Source organism: Heterocephalus glaber, unplaced genomic scaffold (genome assembly GCF_053883595.1).
Source record: "Heterocephalus glaber isolate CG9 unplaced genomic scaffold, H.glaber_assembly_v1.0 deba00001481, whole genome shotgun sequence".
NCBI classification, from domain to species: domain Eukaryota; kingdom Metazoa; phylum Chordata; class Mammalia; order Rodentia; family Bathyergidae; genus Heterocephalus; species Heterocephalus glaber.
Window position 1 is genome coordinate 11,317,330 of NW_028258317.1, and position 21,745 is coordinate 11,339,074.

General features: G+C 35.9%; 1 protein-coding gene across 9 annotated transcripts in view; it reads right to left on the minus strand.

Annotated features, from left to right (window-relative positions):
- Invs (inversin) overlaps positions 1-21,745 on the minus strand; it is a 174,671-nt gene that overhangs the window by 131,980 nt on the left and 20,946 nt on the right. For all 9 annotated transcript variants that reach the window (XR_206094.4, XR_002389442.2, XM_021244616.2 and 6 more), the window contains one exon: positions 10,375-10,541. Coding sequence is in view for 7 of the 9 variants with exons in the window: in XM_021244616.2 (XP_021100275.1) it covers positions 10,375-10,541 (167 nt within the window). In the remaining 2 variants the exon portion in view is untranslated. The remainder of the gene's footprint in view (positions 1-10,374; positions 10,542-21,745) is intronic.

Below are 21,745 nucleotides of genomic sequence, written 5' to 3' on the forward strand. Positions count from 1 at the left end.
TGACAGATCTAGAAAGGGTAAAAGTACACAAACATTAATGATTGAAGCACATAATAATTTTTTTCAATTCAAATCTAATATTTTAAATCAAAGAAAAAAATTAAGAAATTGGGCTGGGGATTTAGCTCAGGTGCCACACCTGTTTTGCAAGCACAAGGTCCTGAGTTTGATCCCTGGTGCCAGAAAAAAAAAATTAAGAAATTGTTCTGAAGGCTAAATGTCTAAGGAGAGTTATGGCTTGTATCTAGATGTCTCCCCATAGCCTCATGCAGTCATAGCTGGGGCTTTCCGGAGGTGGCTAGATCTACCGTGTGAGATGCTGGGATTAAGGATGTGACTGACTCATACTGTGATGCTAGGATTAAGGGTGCCTCACCCTGGGTGTGAGTGCTACCTGCCATAAGAGCAGTTAGCCTTAATAGCAGTCTTATAACTTCATTTCCAATTTCTATTTCATTATGCTATATTGACTCTGGAGAAAACCAGAAATTAATAAATCTTTGTTTTCCAGTGCAAAGTCAAGTTACTAAGCACTAGCTTTCTCACTTCTGTTTGTCTAAATTTAGGGTATAATGCAGCCATGAGTGTTTGGTCCAGGATATGTGAGAAGGGCAGCTGTGGTCTCCTAATATCCCTAAGGCTTCTGTCATCTTTCTTGATAAGAGATTAATTTAACAGAAGATAAGCTTTCTTATCTAGTCTCCCCTGCTTTGAGCCAAAACAACTTTTTCTACAGGTTTGCAAAAAATAAAATCTAGGGCTTTGTGTTTTCCCATTTGTAAAATGAGAATAATTTCCAAGAATCTTTCTGGTTTTTATATTTTATAATTAACTGTCAACAATATTCAGATACATTCTAAATTCATGTCATACTCATTAACCGAACAAACATTCCAACTGTCTAAGTTTCTCAACTGTACTTTGGGTTCCTTTTGTTCCTACCTCCCTAAGGACTTTGATTCATTAGTCATTCACTATTCCTTTTAAACTCTTGGTGTCTCCTTTCCCTCAACCTTTAAACATGTTCAAATACCTCTCATCTAACTGTAGGACAGTCAAAGACAAAAGATTTACCAGTCAAATGCAACGTGTAGACCCTTTTTAGGTCCTGATTTGGATAAATCAATTTTTAAAAAGTGCAAGACACAATCAGGAAAATGTAAGCACCTGGGCCAGGGATTTAGCTCAGTGGTGCCGCCACCTGCCTTACAAGTGGAAGGTCCCAAGTTTGATCCCCGTTACCAAAAAAAAAAAAAAAAAATTTAAGAAAACATAGGCAAATGGTGAACACAAAATACAGTAGAGCAGTGATTCCCAAAAATGTTGACTGTATCATCACCTTCACCTGGGAACTTGTTAGCTAAGGAAATTCTCTGGCCCAGGCCAGCTATACAGAATTAAAAACCTGGAGGTAAACCTAGAAATCCATGTTCTAACAAGCCCTCCAGGTGATCCTGACACATGCCCAGCTTTGAGAACCTCTGGATTACCACATGGATTCAGGGCTTTCATGTAGCAGGGAAGGTTGGGGAAATGTGACCTGAGTGCTTATGAGTCAGGAACCATTCGTAATTCTATCATCCCATCCCTTTCCTACAAATAAGGTTTACCAGGTTCTGGACATTTTACTATTTTAAATAATTTATATGGTAGAACATATATACAATAAAGTACACAAATCTTCAGAATACAGAGTGATAAATTTTTATCTAGTTGCCACACAGATCAATAATGTAAAGAACACTTCCAGCACTCCTGAAATCTTCCTCACATCCCTTTTCACTCATTATCTGTCCCTTAGGTAACCAAAAATCAGATTTGAATTACCATAGATTAGTTTTACCTGTTCTTGAAATTTATATAAGTAGCATATAAATTTTTTTAAAGTGCCTAACTTCTTTCAGTTAATACAATGTTTATGAAATTCACTCAGGAGTTTGAATGTATCAGTAGGTTGTGTTTTGTAATTGTGTAGTAGGAATACATCACAATTTACTTACCCATTTACCTGCTGATAGGTATTTGGGTTGTCTGAGCTATTGATTAAAACACTGGGGCTGGGAGTATAGCTCAGTGGTAGAGCACTGGCACTGGGTTTTATCCCCAGCACTACAAAAACAAACATACAAAAACCCCAAGAATTATTGATTGAAAGTTACCATTATTCTCACACCCACTCACTTACCTTTTTTTCAGTGTGTAGGGAAAAATAAAGCCCAAGGTGGCTATGCTATTGTTCGGATTGTGTGTGTGTGTGTGTGTGTGTGTGTGTGTGTGTGTGTGTGTATTTTTGGCAGACAGTAGTAAGTCCTATGTGAGCAGAATTCCAGCACAGGCACATATTGCAGTCTCTGTATAAATAACTTACATAACCAAAGTTGTTACTGGAAAATGGTCACTATTGCAGAGACCCATCTAAATGTGGACTGCTATGAGGGCAGACAGCTGGCTAGGGGACTGAGAATTGCCACAAGTGTACAGTGGGTAAAGGCCACAAGTTGGAAAGACAGACTGCAGCTGGGTGGCTGGGCAGATAAGGTGAGCTAAGCTGAGCAGCTGAGTAAAAACATGAGGACAGTTCAGGGCTCTGTGTCTCTTCTTTGGGCTGCCCATATCTCAAGAGAAAAATGGTGACAAGTACTAAGGATTGAACCCAGGGGCCTAAGTACTGACCTACATCCCCAGCCTATTTTTTTTTTCCCCAGACAGGGTCTCATTATGTCTTTAAGTTGCCCAAGCTGGGCTCAAACTTGTCATCCTCCTTTCTCAGTCTCCCAGAGTACTGGGATAACAGGCATGCACCACGAGTTCCAGTTGTTCCATATTTCTACCATCAGTTGGTACTGTCAGACTTTTTGATTGTAGCTATTCAAATAGTAGGTATCTTATTGTGGCTTTAACTTATATGCTCCTAATTAATAATGATGTTGCATACCTTTCCATGTGTCTTTTGGGCATTTGGATAAAATCTTCAGTGAACTAGGACTACCTGTTTCAAGATAAATTAATTTAGGGGCCAGGGATTTAGCTCAGTGGTTCCGGGGCCTGCCTTGCAAGCGCAAGGTCCTGAGTTCAATCCCTGGTATCAAAAAAAAAAAAAGATAAATTAATTTAGAAAAACATTATAGTAAGTTAAACAAGTTATGGAATGATACACACAATATAATATTATTTAAAGATTTTTAAATATGCAAAATAATATTACTTATAGATATGTGTATGTATGGTAGGAAAATATGCATGGGGATTCAAACTACAAAATCAAGACAGACTAAGAAGACAGAGAAAGAAATGAATGGGATTTTGGAAGATAAACAAGTCTCTAAGTGCCTCTATTCTGTGTCATTTAAAATATCTGAAGCAAAAATAAGAAATATTCAGTTTTATCTCTCCTAAGTGTTAGGTATCTGAATGTTTCTATATTATTTTCTACTCTAGCTCTATACTTACAATAAACTTAAAAAATAAGACAAGGAATATCCCAGGCATATGAAAAGGCAAAGAGAATATTCAACTAATTTATTAAGAGAAGAGACTGAAAGAAGTAGGACTCAGTTTTCTTATCCAATGAAGAGTTAGACACAATCTGGAAAAGTTTCCTATCTTTGACATCTACTGATCCCTAAAGAATAACTTGATGTTTGCAACTATATGGTAGTATGACTAATGCCAATGAAGCTGATAACAAAATCCTAGAGAGCATATTTCTCCAACAAACAAAATGCTTTAAATTTAAGGATTCATCACTCTGAAGACAGGGAGAAGTATCATTCCATCTTATAGATGAAAAAATTGAGGCATATAAATGTTATTTATCAAGAAATTAAGCTTGGGCTGGGGATTTAGCTCAGTGGTTCCACTGCCTGCCTCACAACTGCAAGGTCCTGAGTTCGAACTCCAGTACCAAAAAAAGAAAAAGAAAAAAGAAATTAAGGTCACTGAAAGTCTCGTAAAATCTTTCTTACTAAAGTGTAAGATGATGATAGAAATGAAAAGGAATAAATATAACTGTTAAACCTCAACAGCTTTGAAGGTCATATCTTTCACAATACATTTATTGATTGATTAATTCATATTTATTAACTGATTCACTTATTCATTCATGTACTCACTAAACTAATACTATCCTTATTAAGTGGCAAGAGCTGTGCTAGGAATGTAACTATAAAATCAAAGAGCTTTATTAAGGGTAAGATCTAGATAAATCTCTGATGAACTGTGGTAATGAGTTTATGGTAGAGGTATATAAATGAGGGAGAATACAGGAATATTAAGTTGTAGGGGACTGTGAAGTGGATTATTTGGTATGTTTGGTATGTATGTATGTGTAAAATAAGGATCCCTAACTATGTTATCTAGTATTTTCTGAAAAGTTTCAGAGATATGCTACCCTCTTTTACATTTTGTAATTTTTTTTTTTTTTTGATACCGGGGATCGAACTAGGGTCCTTGCGCTTGCGCAGCAGGCAGTGAAACCACTGAGCTAAATCCCTGGTCAACATTTTGTAAATTATTAAATAGCATCTCTTAGAAACTGAAAACTAACATTTAAGATACAGTTTTCACAGATGAACTGAATTTTTTGTGAAAAAAATACAAAGCACAACAAAGACACAAGTTAATGTTTCTTTAATTTTTCAAACTGGACAATCTTAATCTTCTTGGAGCCCAACTAAAAACCTCCTGGAAGATTAAAATGTACAACTATTAATATTTATTAAAGGTGCTAAGGCCTTTTTAACCCTTATTAGCAAATAATTGCATATGTGATAGAAAAATAGTAGGCTCCCTGAAGCAAAACTTTTCAGGGCCAGGGCTTTAGCTCAGAGGTGCCGCCGCCTGCCTCACAAGCTCAAGGTCCTGAGTTTGATCCCCAGTATAAAAAAAAAACTACCAAACTTTTCTTTCATTGTGTTTTCACGTGGTATCTGCATGTGTGCATATAACGTACTTTAATCATATCCATCCCCTCATTACTGTTCTTGCTCATCCCATTATTCCTGTTGAACAGTCTCCCTTCTACTTTCATATTTTTTTTCCTTCTTCTAAATTTTGCATGTTTGGGAACACAAGAAGCAAAACATTCTAACAATTAGATATCTTTTGTGAGAAGCTCAGAAAAGGTATGACTGATTGCTTTCTTGGGTTAAACTGAGGGTACCAAATGAAAAACAAATTAGGTATAGATGTTCAGTATGAGATTAATTTTATTCCCAGGGATACCATTTTCTTAGCTTCTTGGACTAACAGCACTTTGTTTCCAGAGACGAGAGTATGTGTCAAAGCCAAGTAGCGAAGTTCATAAGTTTTTCCACATATATGTACTTTGAAACTGGATAAAAGTTTCTAATAAATAAAATCTCTAGCATTTGTGTTAATAATGACTTTCTATGTAAGTAACATAAAATTCATTCAACTAAGACATGTTAGACACTGTCCTAGATTTAGAGGGATCCAAAAAGAAATAAAACAAGGTTTTTGCCTGGAGCTCCAGTCTAGTAGAAGAGAGACAAGTAAATAATAATCACAACGCACAATAATGGGGCTGTAACAGAGATATGAACAAAATGCTACGGGAACGTGAGTTTTTCCTAATAATAAACCTAACAAAGGATAACAATGTAGTTTACTATCACAAAAATAAAAAGCATAAAAAGTAACGTATGAAAATGATTGATCTTCACAGGACAAGAATAAAAGTGAGCATTCACATATTATGACACTTCATATTTTATAAAAAAGACATTGTAAGGTCAATGGGCCAACTTTAAGAATTATGTCTTTCACCTTTGTATTCCAACATAGTACCTGTTATACAGTAGTTTTAACCTATGTTGAATAAATGAATACATGCCCATATACATGAACGTTGATGATTACACAAATAGTATATTTCTCGGTTCACAGATACTAGAATTAAGTGGGATACACAACATTTGAAAAGAATACTTAATATCCAATATATCAGAAAGGTTCACCAAACAAAAGGAAATTAAGTTTAACAGGAATTGGTACTCAAAACACCTATCCATAGCAGACATATGTGACTCATTTTTTATAATCTTTCCAAGTATATAATTAATGACTCCATAGAAGACATTCGACAAATACTTTTTGAATCAATACTTACACCTCTACAATATAGCTTCTAAATCACGTTCCCCCCTCTCTATTGGCCTAAACTATAACAGCTTTTTATGTACTTGCATTTTCTTATTTCAAAATAACTTTGGTTACTATATTAGTTGCCCTAAGATATTTTGATCATGTAAATTTTATTTTCAAGTTTACTAAGTGGCTCCCTAGTATTTGAGACCTTCCATTAAAAAAAATTCTGGCACTAGTACACAAAAGATACTACATGGTTGGAACTTTATGACCTTGTGCTAGGAAAATCAGTTATCCATGTTTTAAAATGAGAATGGATTCCTACACAAAATCAATTTGTTACATATTAAAAGACACAAATGTGAAAGAAAATGTAGGATAATTTTTAAACAATCACTGCTCAGCTCTTTAGTCTCCCAGCTGTTGTTTACTGCTGGGTTTGTTAGAGGACCACCATGTACAAGAAAGAAAGCTTACCAATCTGATAATGACTTGTGAAGAATGTGCATTCAGGGGTTTGGGTTCCTTTTCTACAATTCCCTCCATTCTGTGACTTCCCCCTTCAACTTCCAGCCACTACTAGTATTTTCCAAACTCTGCCTTGATTTCTTCAACCTAGTAAGACTGTTATGGTCAGATTCTTTTGCATTCCAATTTGGAAAATGCCTTAAAGGAAAAAGCCAGAATGAATGTGTTGCTCATTTTAATTGCTTCCCTTCTCTGAAGGATTGTAGTCTTAGATTCTGCCCATGCTGACTGTTCCCACTGCCTTTTAAACTTCATATTTTGCTCAATATTTTAAAGATGTTTCTGGAAGGAAGGCAAATCCAAAATAAGCAGTCAGGGCCAGAACTGATACTTATTAGGAAAATCTCTTCGTTTCTCATTTTTTGATTCCTTCCTTTTATCTTTAAACATTCCATCGATGGTTATCTTATTATGTACCTGATGACATTCCATCAGTGGTTAATTTATATTGTGTATTTATAATACCAATATCTTATGTTTTTCATATACATAATCTGTTTCTGCTAACTCATTCATGGTAGTTTTCTTCCTATGTGTTGGATAATCTTTTCTATGCGTTTGAAGATCATGTTAGATTTAATATGGAGGAATCCGTATGTGTTTGGAGATTATTATTGTTTTTATCTAGATATCCCCCCAAAGTCTCATGCACTCATAGGTAGCACTTTTGGGAGGTAACTGGATCACTGGATTGATTCACTGATGGTTTTATAGCTGGGTGTGAAGCTTGGTGGGGAATAGGTGGATCACTGTGGGCATGGCCTGGCAGGGTCTATCTCTCTCCTCCTTCCTTGATCCCTCTCTGCTTCCTGCCTGCCATACCATAAGCTCTTTCTTCTCTGCAATGCCCCTTCCCCATGTTGCCCTGCCACAGAGCCAGCTGCCTATAGACTGAAACTTCTACAAACTGTTGTGGCTTGCATCTAGATGTCCCCCCAAAGCCTCTTCCAGTGTTTTTCGGAGGTAGGTGAATCTACAGTGTGATGCTAGGATTAAAGGTGTGTGATTACTAAACCACTACACCAGTTAGTGATTGGTTTGGCACCACCCTAATACCAGTAGTTAGAATAAGATAAAAGGAGCAGAAAGGCACTGTTAAGGCCTCTTGTTGCTTTGCTACCTTGTGGGCACCATGAACTGCTTCTCCTCTGTGATGCCCCTCTGTCATGTGTCACTCTGCTTTGGAGCCAGCTGATTATGGACTGAAACCCTATAAACTGTGAGCTAAATAAACTGTTTCTTTCCCCTTTTTACTTTGGGTGTCAGGTATTTTGTCCCAACAATGTGAAAGTAACTAAGACAGAGATTGTTTTTTTAATGTGAGGGAATCCTAGAAGTTCAAGGTGAAGATGTTCTCTCTAAGGAGTTGTGCTGGTGTCTGCTCCGAATCTCCAGCTATGTTTTGAAAATTATTTCTATATCACTCAACATCTTTTTCCTAGTTGGTCTGTATTTTTTCTGAGTTTTTAATAATGGTTCTTTATATGAAGCACAAGACCAAACACAACATCCAGTTTTGATTGGGCAGAGCCAAGTACCAAAGAATGAGTACTGCCCTCCTTCTGGAAATCCTACCAGTGCTAGTACAGCATAAAGGTACATTGTAGCTGTTGGTAAGCATGTTAAGAGCAAACTGCAACAGAGAAAGAGGGAAAATGTGTAACTATCAGATATGGAAAAGAACATGAAATTTGTTATTTATGAAATCAACTATATAAGTTCTAACTTACAATTCTGTTTCTTCTTTGATATGATAAAAACATAATTAAAAAATTCAAAATAGAAACAAAAAGAAATAATACACTGCACCTTATAAAGAGACTTACAGCCACATGTCTGGCTGTACATACCCCTTCTGTCAATAATTTTCTTTTTGTACCGGAAATCGAACTCAGGATGCTTGCCAGGCAGGCACAGCACCACTGAGCTAAATCCCCAGCCCATTATCTGTCAACAATTTTGATCTTGTTTTCTTCCCATATTTTGTTAGCTCATCAATTTAAATTCTCACCCCCCCACACACATAATCTGTTTGCTGTTGTGTTCCTCCAACCTGCATTTCCTTTTTTAATTTTAGTTTTTTTATTAGAATATATTTGTGATGCATAATAATTATGTTCATCTTGGGGAATTGGCACATACACATATTGTATCTTAATAATTTTTACTTCCCCTTTCCCTCTTGCTGACTCTCGTTCCCATCTCCCCAATTCCATCTCCAAATGCCCTTCCCATCTCCACAAAGTCTACCTCTGTGTTTCCTACCATCTTTCTTTCATTTTGCTCTTTAAATTATTTACATTTTGGGTTTTTCACATAAAAGAAACCATGAGATAATTAAACTTTCTGTGTCTAACTTATTTCACTTAACATCATGGTCTCAAGGTACATCGATTTTCCTATAAATGACTCAAAGTTCCAACCTACATTTTTGAAGTTGAGTTTTATACTTAAATGAATCACAGTGAAAAAATCTAAAGGGTATCAAATTCTTAATACTGGAGCTATTCTTAGTCTAAACGGTTTTTTAATGATAAGTTAAATGAAGGTACTTCTCTTGAGTGAATAATTTTATCATCTGACAAGCCTAGGTGAGAGGTTATAAATAGTTGGGCAGAAGTTAAAACTGAGATTGAAAATCAGGAGATTTTCTAAAAATTACTATAATAAAAAGCAAATTCAGAAGAAGTAACTTTGGAAATAACCTGACAGACCTAGCTGATGACAGCTTGTAACTGGCATATTCAGTTGTGTATCTTAATGTCAGCCTCTTTTCATGCATTCAATGAATGAAAAGGTATTTTTCTAACCCCTCAATTAATCAGCTTTATCTAGTCACATTTTTTTTAAGTGGGAAATAACTCTAATAGTTTCTGGTTGATCTAACTCATTTTCATTGCTTTTATTCCAAAACCATAGAAGTCTAAAATAACAACAAAAACCTCACCGTGCACTGGAAATGTTATCTTTTAGACCAACATTTTGAGAAGGGGAAAATCATTTCTAGGCAAGTATTTAACTTAGAGGCTTTCTATTTACCACACCTTTTGATGTGTTTAATCTTAAGGATCTGAGGGTTTTGACAATATCTTCAAAAATTTATAATCCTCAATAATGGCAATATAATTATAGGTTTTAAAGACCTTAAAATACACTCAGAAAATAAGTTTCTTTATGCCTCCAGGCACATATTTCAAAAGAGACTGTAACTATTGGTAATAAAAGTAATAATATCATTAAGGAAGAAAAATTTAAATAGTGCAAAATACAATTCAAAATTGTTTTTCAGGACTGGGGATCAAACTCAGGACCTTGTGCTTGCCAGGCAGGCATGGCGCCACTAAGCTAAATCTCCAGCCCACATATATTTTCAATATTCAAACACAACCACTATCAACATTTTTGTGTATTTCTTTTTAGTTTGTATTTTTTGTCTATACATAGATTTTTAATTCACTTTAGTCATATTGTACATGTAATGTCCTTCCTTCTTTCCCTACCAAACCTTAGATCATGGAATAAATTCCATTTTTCAAGGAACTTGGATAAATAAATATAGCCCCAGTGATAGTTATTTGTGCTTTATGCTCTGTACTATAAAAACTGCTTTTAAAGAAAACATGAAGACTTAGTCGTGTATCTGTGATCTGTTTATTACCTATCCACTGCATAGTTCCACTAATCAACTGAAAAATACCATGCAATAGGGTTACTCTTCAAGGTACTGTCACTTCTCACCTTTTGAGCTGCAAGATGCAGGGCCGTTCTCTGGCTATGGTCAGTTTTATTGACCTCGGCTCCTGCCTTCAGGAGAGCATCTGCACAGTCCAGTCTGTCAGCCAACATACAATACATAAGTGGTGTCCTCCCAAACTGGTCTTCTTTGTCTTTAAGAGCAGAGTTTCCTGCAAGAGAACAGAGAGTGGTATTTGATAGCTGTTATTACTAACATAAAAAGAAACTACATTTACTAAGTAGATATTAGCACTCTTGTTATAGGAAATTGAAGTGCAGAGAAGTTAACAAACACATATATATTCTCACTGAGAGTAGTAAAACTAGAATTCAAATTAATTGATGACTCAAAAGATCATATTATTATTATGACTAAAAAATTTGAGATATGAAGCTCCTCCTGTTCTTCTCTCTCTCTTTTTCTTTTGTCAAAAAATACTTAATGCCAAAAATAAACAATGAAATACTAGAACTCAATCAAACTCTTAAACAAATGGACTTAACAGATGTTTAAAGAGTATTCACCCCACCAAATCAGAATACACATTCGTTTCAGCTGGACACGGGTCGTTCTCCAAAATAGACCACATACTTGCTCACAGAACATGTTTAAGTAAGTGCAAAGAAACGGAAGCTATCCCCTGTATATTATCAGACTATAGTGAGGTGAAATTGGAGATCAATAGCAATAGAAACTGCAAGAATTTCATAAACACATGGAAATCGAACAACACACTTCTGAAGAACCAATGTGTCACAGAGGAAATTACAGAAGAAATCAGACAGTTCCTACAATTAAATGGTGATGACAATACCACATATCGGAATCTAGGGGACACAATGAAAGCAGTCTTACAAGGTAAATTCATAGCAGTGAATACTCACATTAGGAAAACAGCTCAAATAAATAACCTGATGCTGAACCTCAACCTTCTAGAAAAAGAAGAGCAGGACAATCCCAAAGCTCATACAAGGGAGGAAATTATAAAGATCAAAGCAGAAATCAATGCAATGGAGACTAAGAGAATGATACAAAAAAATCAACGAAGCAAAGAGTTGGATCTTAGAAAGAATAAACAAAATTAACAAACCCTTAGGCAACCTTAACAAAAAAAGGAAAGAAAAGGCCCAAATCTATGAAATTAGGAATGAGAAGAGTAAAATTACAACAGACTCAGCATAAACCCAGATGATCATCAATACCTACTTCAAGAACCTATATGCCAATAAGATGGAAAATACAGAAGAAATGGACAGATTCCTAGATACATATGAATTACCAAAGTTGAACAAAGAAAAACTAAAAATTCTAAACAACCCAATATCAATTAATGAAATTGAAACCATAATTAAAAACTTACCAACTAAGAAAAGCCTGGGTCCTGATGGCTTCACTACTGGATTCTACAGGACATTTAGAGAAGAACTATTGCCACTACTGTTTAAACTCTTCATTGAAATTGAAAGGGAAGCAATACTCCCGAATTCATTCCTGGAAGCAAGCATTTAGATCCCCAAAGCAGAGAAAGATTCAACTGAAAAAGAGAACTAGAGGCCAATCTCCCTAGTGAACAATGAAAAATCCTCAATAAGATACTGGCAATTAGAATGCAGATGATCATCAAGAAGATCATACACCCTGACCAAGTGGGATTCATTCCAGGGATGCAGGGATGGTTCAACATATACAAATCAATAAATGTAATACACTATATTAACAGAGAAGACAAAAACGATATGATCATCTCAATAGATGCAGAAAAAGTGTTTGACAAAATCCAACACACACTCATTATAAAAACCCTACAGAAAATTGGAATAGATGATCTCTATCTCAACCTGATAAAAGCCATCTATGAAAAACCAATAGCCAATATAATACTAAATGTTCAAAAACTGAAATCTTTCACACTTTCACAAAATCAGGAACACGACAAGGATATCCACTACCACCACTCCTGTTCAATATAGTTTTGTAAACATTAGCCATGGCAATTAGACAAGAGAAAGAAATAAAAGGAATAAAGATAGGAAACGAAAAAGTCAAATTGTCAATATTTGCAGATGACATGATACTCTATATAGAAGACCCCAAGAACTCCACCAAAAGTCTTCTAGATTTAATAACCAAATTCAGTAGAGTAGCTGGATACAAGGTCAACAAATAAAAATCAATAGCATTCCTGTACAAGAACAATAGACTCACTGAAAGAGGAACCGGAGAAATAACTCCCTTCACAATAGCATCTAAAAAAAATGAAATACCTAGGAATCAACCTAATGAAAGAAATCAAAGACTTCTACTCTGAAAACTATGGTACTCTGAAAAAAGAGATTGAAGAGGATATCAGAAAATGGAAAGACATCCCTTGCTTCTGGGTAGCAAGAACCACTATAGTGAAAATAGCCATACTTCCAAAACTGCTATATACATTCAATGCAATCCCAATTGATATTCCAACATACTTCACAGACCTTGAGAAAATAATCCAAAAATTCATTTGGAACAAGAAAAGACCTAGAATAGCTAAAGCAATTCTAGGCAACAAAGACAAGGTAGACAATCCCCAACTTGAAACTATACTACAAAGCTACTGTGATAAAAATAGCATGGTACTGGCAAAGAAACAGACCTGAGGAGCAGTGGAACAGATTAGAAGATGCAGAAACAACTCCAGACACACTCAGCCACCTCATCTTCAATAAAGGAGCCAAACACCCTCAGTGGAAGAAAGCTGCTTTAATAAATGGTGCTGGAAAAATTGGGTTTCAACTTGCCAAAGATTAAAACTAGACCTACATCTCTTACCAAGCACTAAACTATAATTGAAATGGATCAAAGATATAAATATTAAAACAGAAACACTAAACTTGCTGGAAGAGACGTTAGGTAGAAGTCTTGAAGACACCGGCATAGGAAAAGATTTCATGAACAAAATCTCAGTTGCACGTGAACTAGCACAAACAATCAACAAGTGGGATCTCTTCTTCTTAAAAAGCTTCTGCACAGCAAGAGAAACCACCAACAGTGAGAAGAGACAACCCACAATGCGGGACAAAATTTTTACCAGTTGTTCCTCAGACAAAGGTCTACTATCTAGAATCTATAAAGAACTTTAAAAAATCAGACCTCCCAAATTTAAAGACCCAATCCGAAAATGGACATCTGAAATGAACAGACATTTCTCAAAGAAGTAGAAAGAGCAAATAAATATATGAAAAAGTGTTCAACATCACTGGTCATTGGAGAGATACAGATGAAAACAACGCTGAGATTCCACCTCACCCCAGAAAGAATGACTGCTATCATGAAATCAACCAATAACAAATGCTGGCTGGGCTGTGGGGAAAGAGGAATACTGCTCCACTGTTGGTGGGAGTGCAGACTGGTGCAACCACTATGGAAATCAGTATGGAGATACCTCAAAGAACTAGGACTGGAAGTCCCATTTGACCCAACTATTCCCCTGCTGGGGATCTTCCCCAAAGAATGAAAAGAATCATACCACAGTGATATATGTGCACCCATGTTCATGGCGGCATAGTTTGTAATAGCTAAAACTTGGAAACAGCCCAATTGCCCATCAACTGAAGAGTGGATAAAGAAAATGTGGTTTTTTAATAAAAAGGAGTACTACTCAGCCATAAAGAATCAGAAATTAGAGACATTTATAGCTAAAGGATGCACACTGAGGCGATACTCTTAAATGAAATAAATAGGACACACATGTAAATACCGAATATTTTCTCTGCCGTGAGAAGCTAAAAGTTTAAATAAGGATCTAAAGGAATAATAGATAATATGTAATAGGAAGAAAAGGTCCAAAGGGGAAAGTAGGAGAGGTTGGGGGAAGGAAAGAAGGGAATGGAATTAATATGAGAAAAGGAAAAAAATGGAAACAAAGTCTTTGTAAATAGGGAGGGATAGAGGGGTTGGAGGGAGGGCAGGGGAATGGGGAAAAAATAAGAACCAAGACAGATTATGTAAAGGTACAAATTTCCAATGATGAATGTCATTATATTGTATACCTAAAATGTACCAATAAAATTAATAATAAAAACATACTTAATGCCAATTACATAGATTCTTATAAGTGATTCAAAATCAGCAAAGGTACAAAAGAAATGAATACCACTATAGAGCAGTAGGATCTAGTTGATATTAATTGAACGCTTTATCTAATGATATCCAAATATAATCTTTTAAACCACCCATGGAATGAACATTCACCAAAAGAGACCATATATTGGTTCATAAAACAAACATTAGATGATTTAAAGAACTGAAGTCATGTCAAGTATGTTCTCTGATAATATAATTGAACTAAAAATCAATGACAGAATGATAACAGGAAATCACCAAATACTTGGGAATTAACATATTTCTAGATAATCCATAGATTAAAGAGAAAATCTCAAGAGAAACTTAAGAAGTTAATTAAATGAAAGAAAATAACAATATTGTTGGAAGGTCTCACTCTACACAAAAGGGAGGCTTCAAAGAAAATATACAGGGCTTAATACTCATATTGGAATAAAAGGATGGTTTTGAATGGATGATCTACATTTCTACCTCACTATATTAAGAAAAAAAAAAAAAGAGTAAGTTTATCCTAAAATGATCAGAATATTACAAAAATGAGAACCGATATGATTGAAATGAAAATCACAAAATATAAGAGAAGTAAGTCAATGAGGCTAAAATTCTTCAAAAATAAAACTGAAAAATTTATCATTGGATTTATCATTAAAAACAGAGTCTCACAGGGCCGGGGATTTAGCTCAGTGGTGCCACCACCTGCCTCGCAAGAGCAAGGTCCTGAGTTTGATCCCTGTTATGAAAACAAACAAACAAACAAACAAACAAACCAAAAAACCCCCGGAGTATCACAAATTTCCAATATCAGGAATGAAAGAGGGGCTGTCACTATAGAGCCTGCAGATATTAGAAGGAAAACAAGGGAAAATCATAAACAATTTTATGCGCATAAATTTATAAGGCCAAATGTGGTGGTGCACTCCTGTAATCCCAGCACCAGAGAGGGTGAAGCAGGAGGATTGCTGGGAGTTTGAGTCCAGCTTGGGCTACGTTGAGAGTTCAAGGAAGCCTGAACTGCATAGTGAGACCTTGTCTCAAAAAAACATAGAAACAAAATTTATAATTGAACTTAAATGGATAAATGCCATGGACAACATAATCTATCAAGTTCCACTAAAGATATAAATGCCCTCAGTAGTACTTACAGTAGAAAAATTCTAAGATGGTACCCCAGATATACAGTTCCTGATCTATATGATCTCCTCATCTTGAGGGTGGGCAAGGTCTATGAATATACCATCCCCTTTGATTGGGTTCTATTATGTGGCAAGGGCAAAGAGATTTTGGAGATGTAATTAAGGTGATTAATCATTTAACTTCAATTTAATCAGAAGAGAGATTAGCTTGGGCTCCATTCTTTCCCTCCCTTCCTTTCTCTTTCATTGTTCTCTCTCTGTCTCTCCTCTCCACTCCTCTCCTCTCCTCTCCCCTCCCCTCCCCTCCTTCCCTCCCTCTTTTCCTTCCTTCCTTTTTGCAATAAAGATTGGACCCAGGGACTTGTGTATGTTAGGCAAGCACTCTATAACTGAGCTCTATTCCCAACTTCTTTGATTGCTTTTTAAAAGAAGATGTAGAAGTCAGAGATAGAAGAAGTTGGAGTTGTGAAGCAGCGGACATACTTTCCTGCTGGCTTTGGAGAAACAAGCTGCCATAAAATTTAAAGCTGCAAGAAGACAAATTCAGCCAACTTGTACTTGGAAGAGAATACTGAGTCTCAGATGAGGCCTCACTGAAGCCTTGTGAAACACTGTGCAAAAGACTGTCAGCTAAGCCATGTCCAGATTCCTGACCCATAGAAACTGTGAGGTAATAAATTATTTTTGTTTTAAGTCTTTGTTAATCTGTTATACAGCAGTAGAAAACTAATACAGTATGATATCTATTAGAAAAAGTAGATTCATAGTTAATCCTGCCTAAAAGTCCTACTAAGAACAATGTGTTGAAAACTTCCCAGAAGCAGATTTTTTAGAAATACACATGTGGTTTTAAAATTGTTATGGAAAGGCAAAAGAAGTAGCATAAAAATTTTTTGGAAAAGCATAATACTGGAGAACATACTGTGTAATAGATCAAGAAATATTGTACAGCTACAGAAATGAAGTCAGTATGGTAGTGGCAAAGGAATAGACACATAGATCAATATAACAGATGTGAGAGTACAGAAACAGACTCACATATATACATCATCAATTTTGTGTGTGTGTGTCTGTATGTAGCATGGAAGATTGAACCAAGGGGTGCTCCACCACTGAGCTACATCTTTTTGTTTTTTCTTTTTATATAGGGTCTTACTAAGTTGCCCAGGCAGGACTTGAACTTGAGATCCTCCTGCTTCAGCCTCCCTCTGTGCTGGTATACAGACACACACCACTGTGTCCAGCCTATGACCAGTTCATTATGACAAAATTATAAAAACAAACCAATGGACAGTTTTTGTAAATAAAAGGAGCTAGAAAATTTTGACATTTATTTGCAAAACCCAAACCCAAACCAAACCAAAACAAAAACACCAAAACCTCTCAACTTACACTTGCACTTGTCTTAATCAGTTTGGACTACTATAGCAAAATACCAGAGACTGGGTAGTTGATAAAAAACAAATTTATGTTATGTAGTTTTGGAGGCTGAACATCTGAGATTAGGGTACCCATATTGTTTGGTTCTGGTGAGGGCTCTCTTCTGGGTTTCAGATTGCTGACTTCTTGCATTTTTATACAGTAAAAAAAGAGGGTTATAGATCTTTCTGGGGTCTCTTTTAAGGGCATTAATCCCACTCATGACAGTGGGCACTAATCCATTCTTATGACCTAAATTACCCCCTAAAGCCCTCATCTCCTAATATCGTCACACAAGAGGGGGGAAGGTGGTAGGACTTCAACATGAATGGGGAAACATAAACATTCAGCAATATATAATAGTGCTATATAAAATTTATTTCAAATGAATCAAAAATTTAAATGTAAAATCTTTATATAAGACTTAGAATCAAACAAAGGTGAAAATCTTTGCGATCTTGGGTTAGGTGAAGATGTCTTAGACTGATATTAAAGAAAAATACATAAATTAATTAATTGCATTTTATTCTAATTAGAATAAAACCTTTGTGTTTGGAAAACACTGTTAGAAAATAAAAAGACAAGCCACAAACTGGGAGAAAATATTTGCAAGACACATATCTGATAATGCCTTCTTTCCAGAGTAAAGAAATCCTACAATTGAATAATAGACAGATAATGAAATTTAAAAATGGGCAATAGGTCCGAATAGACATTTCACCAAATAAGCATATGAAAAGACACACAACATCATTAATACACAGAGAAATGCAATTTCAATCCACAGTGTGATACCATTACATATCTATTAGAATGGCTAGAATTGAAAAAAAAAAAAACCCAAAGCAAACCTGACAATATCAAATGCTGATGAGAATACAGAACTATTACAACTCTCAAAAGATTGATGGCAGGAATGCAAAACACTATAGCCACTATGGAAAACTGCTTATCAGTTTCTTATTACACTTACAACCACATGGCCAAAAAATCTTTCTCCTATGTATTTACTCAGGAAAAATAAATGCATGAAAGCTTGTGTTCATACAGAAAACTACATTGGCTGTTTGTGGTAATTTTGTTTATAACTGCTAACAATTGGAAGAATCTCAATTATTCTTCAACTGGAAAATGAGGAAACAATAGTTGTACATCTAATACAATGGAATACTGCTTAGCAATAAAAAGGAATAAACTCCTGATTCACCAGACAATATGGAAAAATCTCCAGTGAAGAAATCAGTCTCAAAGAGTACATATTGCATGATACATTTATGCAGCATTCTGGAAAAGATAAAACTATAGGGGTAGAAAATATACCAGTGGTCACTAGGGGCAGGAATGTGGGGAGGAATTCATAGTAAGAAACACAGGGGAGTTTTGGAAGGTATGATAGAACTATATCTTGATTGTGGTGGTGATTATAAGATCGCATATTTGTCAAAATCAAATAACTGAAAATGAAGAGAAGATTTAATGAATTACTTAAAAACAACAGGGCATGGGGATGCATGCCTGTAATCCCAGCATTTGGGAGGCTGAGATAGGAGGACTGCTGTGAGTTCAAGGCCAGCCTGGACTACATAATGAGACACTGTCTCAAAAAACAAAACAAAGACAACAACAAAGATGTTATATCTTCAGCTGGGTACTTTGAGTGAAAAGATTTTTGTTACTTTTGTCACAGCTAATGATCAGGTGCTTCATACTAGCTGACAGTAACTACATATGTATTTAACAGGGGGAAAGTCATTTACTCCTAAAGTGACTTAGTCTGAACTCTGTTAATGGGAAAAACAAACTGACAAACTGTCTTCTTTAAGGAAACAGCAATGCTAAAGAAAGAGAATGTGTTGCATTTCTACCTAGATCATTTTGTGCCTGAAACTAAACTATTCCTTTATTTTTTTAAAAAAATACTTCACGGACTGGGGATTTAGCTCAGTGGTTCCGCCACCTGCCTCACAAAGTGCAAGGTCCCAAGTTCAGTCCCTGGTACCAAAAAAAAAAAAAAAAACCCCAAAAAACTTCAACACATATTTTAATCTTAACATATTAACACCTAGAAAGTCTTAATAGCCTCTTAGACTACCTTATTTTGCAATATAGTACGTTTCCATGCATAGTGGTATAGTGGTAATAAAGCAAGAAAGGCCATCACTTTTGAAATTGGAAGAGCCTTATTAATATATTCAGGTTGCATATAACTCCTCGGAGGCACATGCTCTTTTTCAGAACCTCGGTTTTGAAGATGGAAGCAGTTTGGCATGTGATTCAACATATCTGATAACAGAAGCCTCTATGCAGGTTTCTTTTTCTTTCTTTCTTTCTTTTTTTTTTTTTTTTTTTGGTACTGGGGATTGAACTCGGGACCTTGCGCTTTCGAGGCAGGCACAGGAACCACTGAGCTAAATCCCCGGCCCCTCTATGCAGGTTTCTGAATGGTATAACAGTGGTAGGTACTATTCTCTCTACACAGACCTCCAATATCTAGTCCAAAAGATTCTAAAGATCCTACCACCACATTTACAGATAAGATCTCACTTAAATCCAAACTCACTACAGACCTAAAATGTAGTACAGGTAGAATATATTCCTTTTATTGGGTGGAGTCCTTCTGAGGTCAAAGTGATACATATAGAGAATATACCATACTAAGGCTAAGCTTTAGTTGTCTTTCATGAGTTAGAGACAGTCTATTGGTGTCTTATATGCTACTGTTAAACAGATAGTAGTAGCTGATTTTAGCAAGATGACAGTAATTAATATTATAGTTTCCCACAAGTTAGAATATCTCCTTGGAAGCTCTAGTAAGAGAGGATTTAGCAACTATGGTCACAAGAATAAATACAGAGAAATGGAGGCAACCCTCTCATCCTAGAATAATCCTTAAGGTCAAAATGAAGTCAGCACCATGGCACTAACATAAATGCATGCCTCCTAGGATAGAGAACTTGGAACCAATGCAGCCTCTTCCCAAGTCAGATGTAAGGAACAGGGAAACTTCATGCTTTTCCTTCAGTTCCTGATAGGCTTTGGTTTTGTGTTAACTGGTATTTATATTTCCGAAAGAGAAAATTCAATTGGGTTATGTCACCAATATCCAATATGGTGTGTCTTTAAAACAAAATTTATCTATCTAAAGAAACAAAGTATATGTCCCCTATTCATTATTAGAAAAAGTGACATTTAGCCTCCCTTGGATCCTGTCTTGGGTAGCTTGGGGGTTGGGTGGCAGCAGACATAGTGGCTTTCTGGCCAGTTTCTGAGAAATGAGGTATCATCAGGTGTTGGAGTTTCTTGGCCAAAAAGGAAGTAACTGAGCTTTTCTATGCCTTTATGTATCTACCCTGATCCCTTTCCTTACTTTCTTCAATGATAATATTCAGCTGATACATATAAAGTCTACACTATAATTTATTTTTGAAGCTCAAATAAGGCAATTTATTGCTTGGAAGTACTTTATTTGGTAACTGTAACATGTTGTAGAGCTTATAATAGAAATTAATATTTACTGGAGAGCTATGCATTTAAATTTGCATTCTTATCAGGAAAAGTTAATATAGAAAGAAGCTGGCTAGTGTGCTGTGTTGTTTGATTATTCTGGAAACTGTGGAGATGGCCTCTAATCCATGACCAGTTGGTAGATGCTTAGCTGGGGCTGGCATTCTGCATGGGCTCTGTCTGAACATACCTCAGGAAGCTAAGCTGGAACCATGATGGAAAGCCACTGCTCAGTGGCACTCAGTGATTTTAAAGCTATTTGAAGCAGAAGAATCTGAGTGGCTGATAGGCTGGTATGCGTAAAAGTCAGAGCTGGTGCTCTAGTTAAAAGAAATGACTGTCAGAAGTGACAGCTGTGCCAATACACAGAACAGCTCTATCACCACACTGCCCAACACAAATAGGGCATTCTCTACTGACATCTTCTTACTTGTTCTAAAATGTTACCTCCATGTGACATCAAAGATGTATTTATTTCATTTGCCTCCTCCCACTTCTTTTTCACAGTTTTTGTAGTGCAGTGATGGCGAACCATTTAGAGCTTTCAAGGATAACAAACAGCCTGCTGCAGCATGCATACCATAGGTTCACCACCGTCATAATGTCACAATCTTGGGACAGTATTTGTTTTTATTTTTAAAAAAATATTTGCTTATTGTTAAAGAGAGACACCATGAGAACAAGGGAAAAAACATAGGATTCATCATCAAACAACTTGGTTTGAATTTCAACTTTACCAATTATTAGCTGTGTAACTAAATTTCTGAGACTCAGCGTCCTAACGTATGAGAACAACAATAAAATGGGAAGTACTACATTTTGAGAGTATTTGAGATTTTAATGAAGTATTTTTACATATTCTCTCAAATTGTTGCAGGTATCTTAAAGAAGGGAAGAAAGGGGGAGAAAGGAGATTTAAGAAAAAGTTATGATGTGTTGTGTACATGTACCAGTTCCCACAATGAATGCAGTTGCTATGTACTGAAACATATACTAATAAAAAAAAGAAAATTATGGAAAAAAAATTTAAAAGGCAGGGCATGGTGGCACATGCCTGTAATCTCAGCACTCAGGAGGCTGACTCAGGAGGGTCACCACAAGTTTGAAGCCAGCCTGGGCTACATAGTGAGTTCACAGCCAGCCTGAACTACACAGAGAGATCCTGTCTCAAAAAACGAAAAAAAAAAACTGAAAGGAAAAAAGTACCATTTATAAG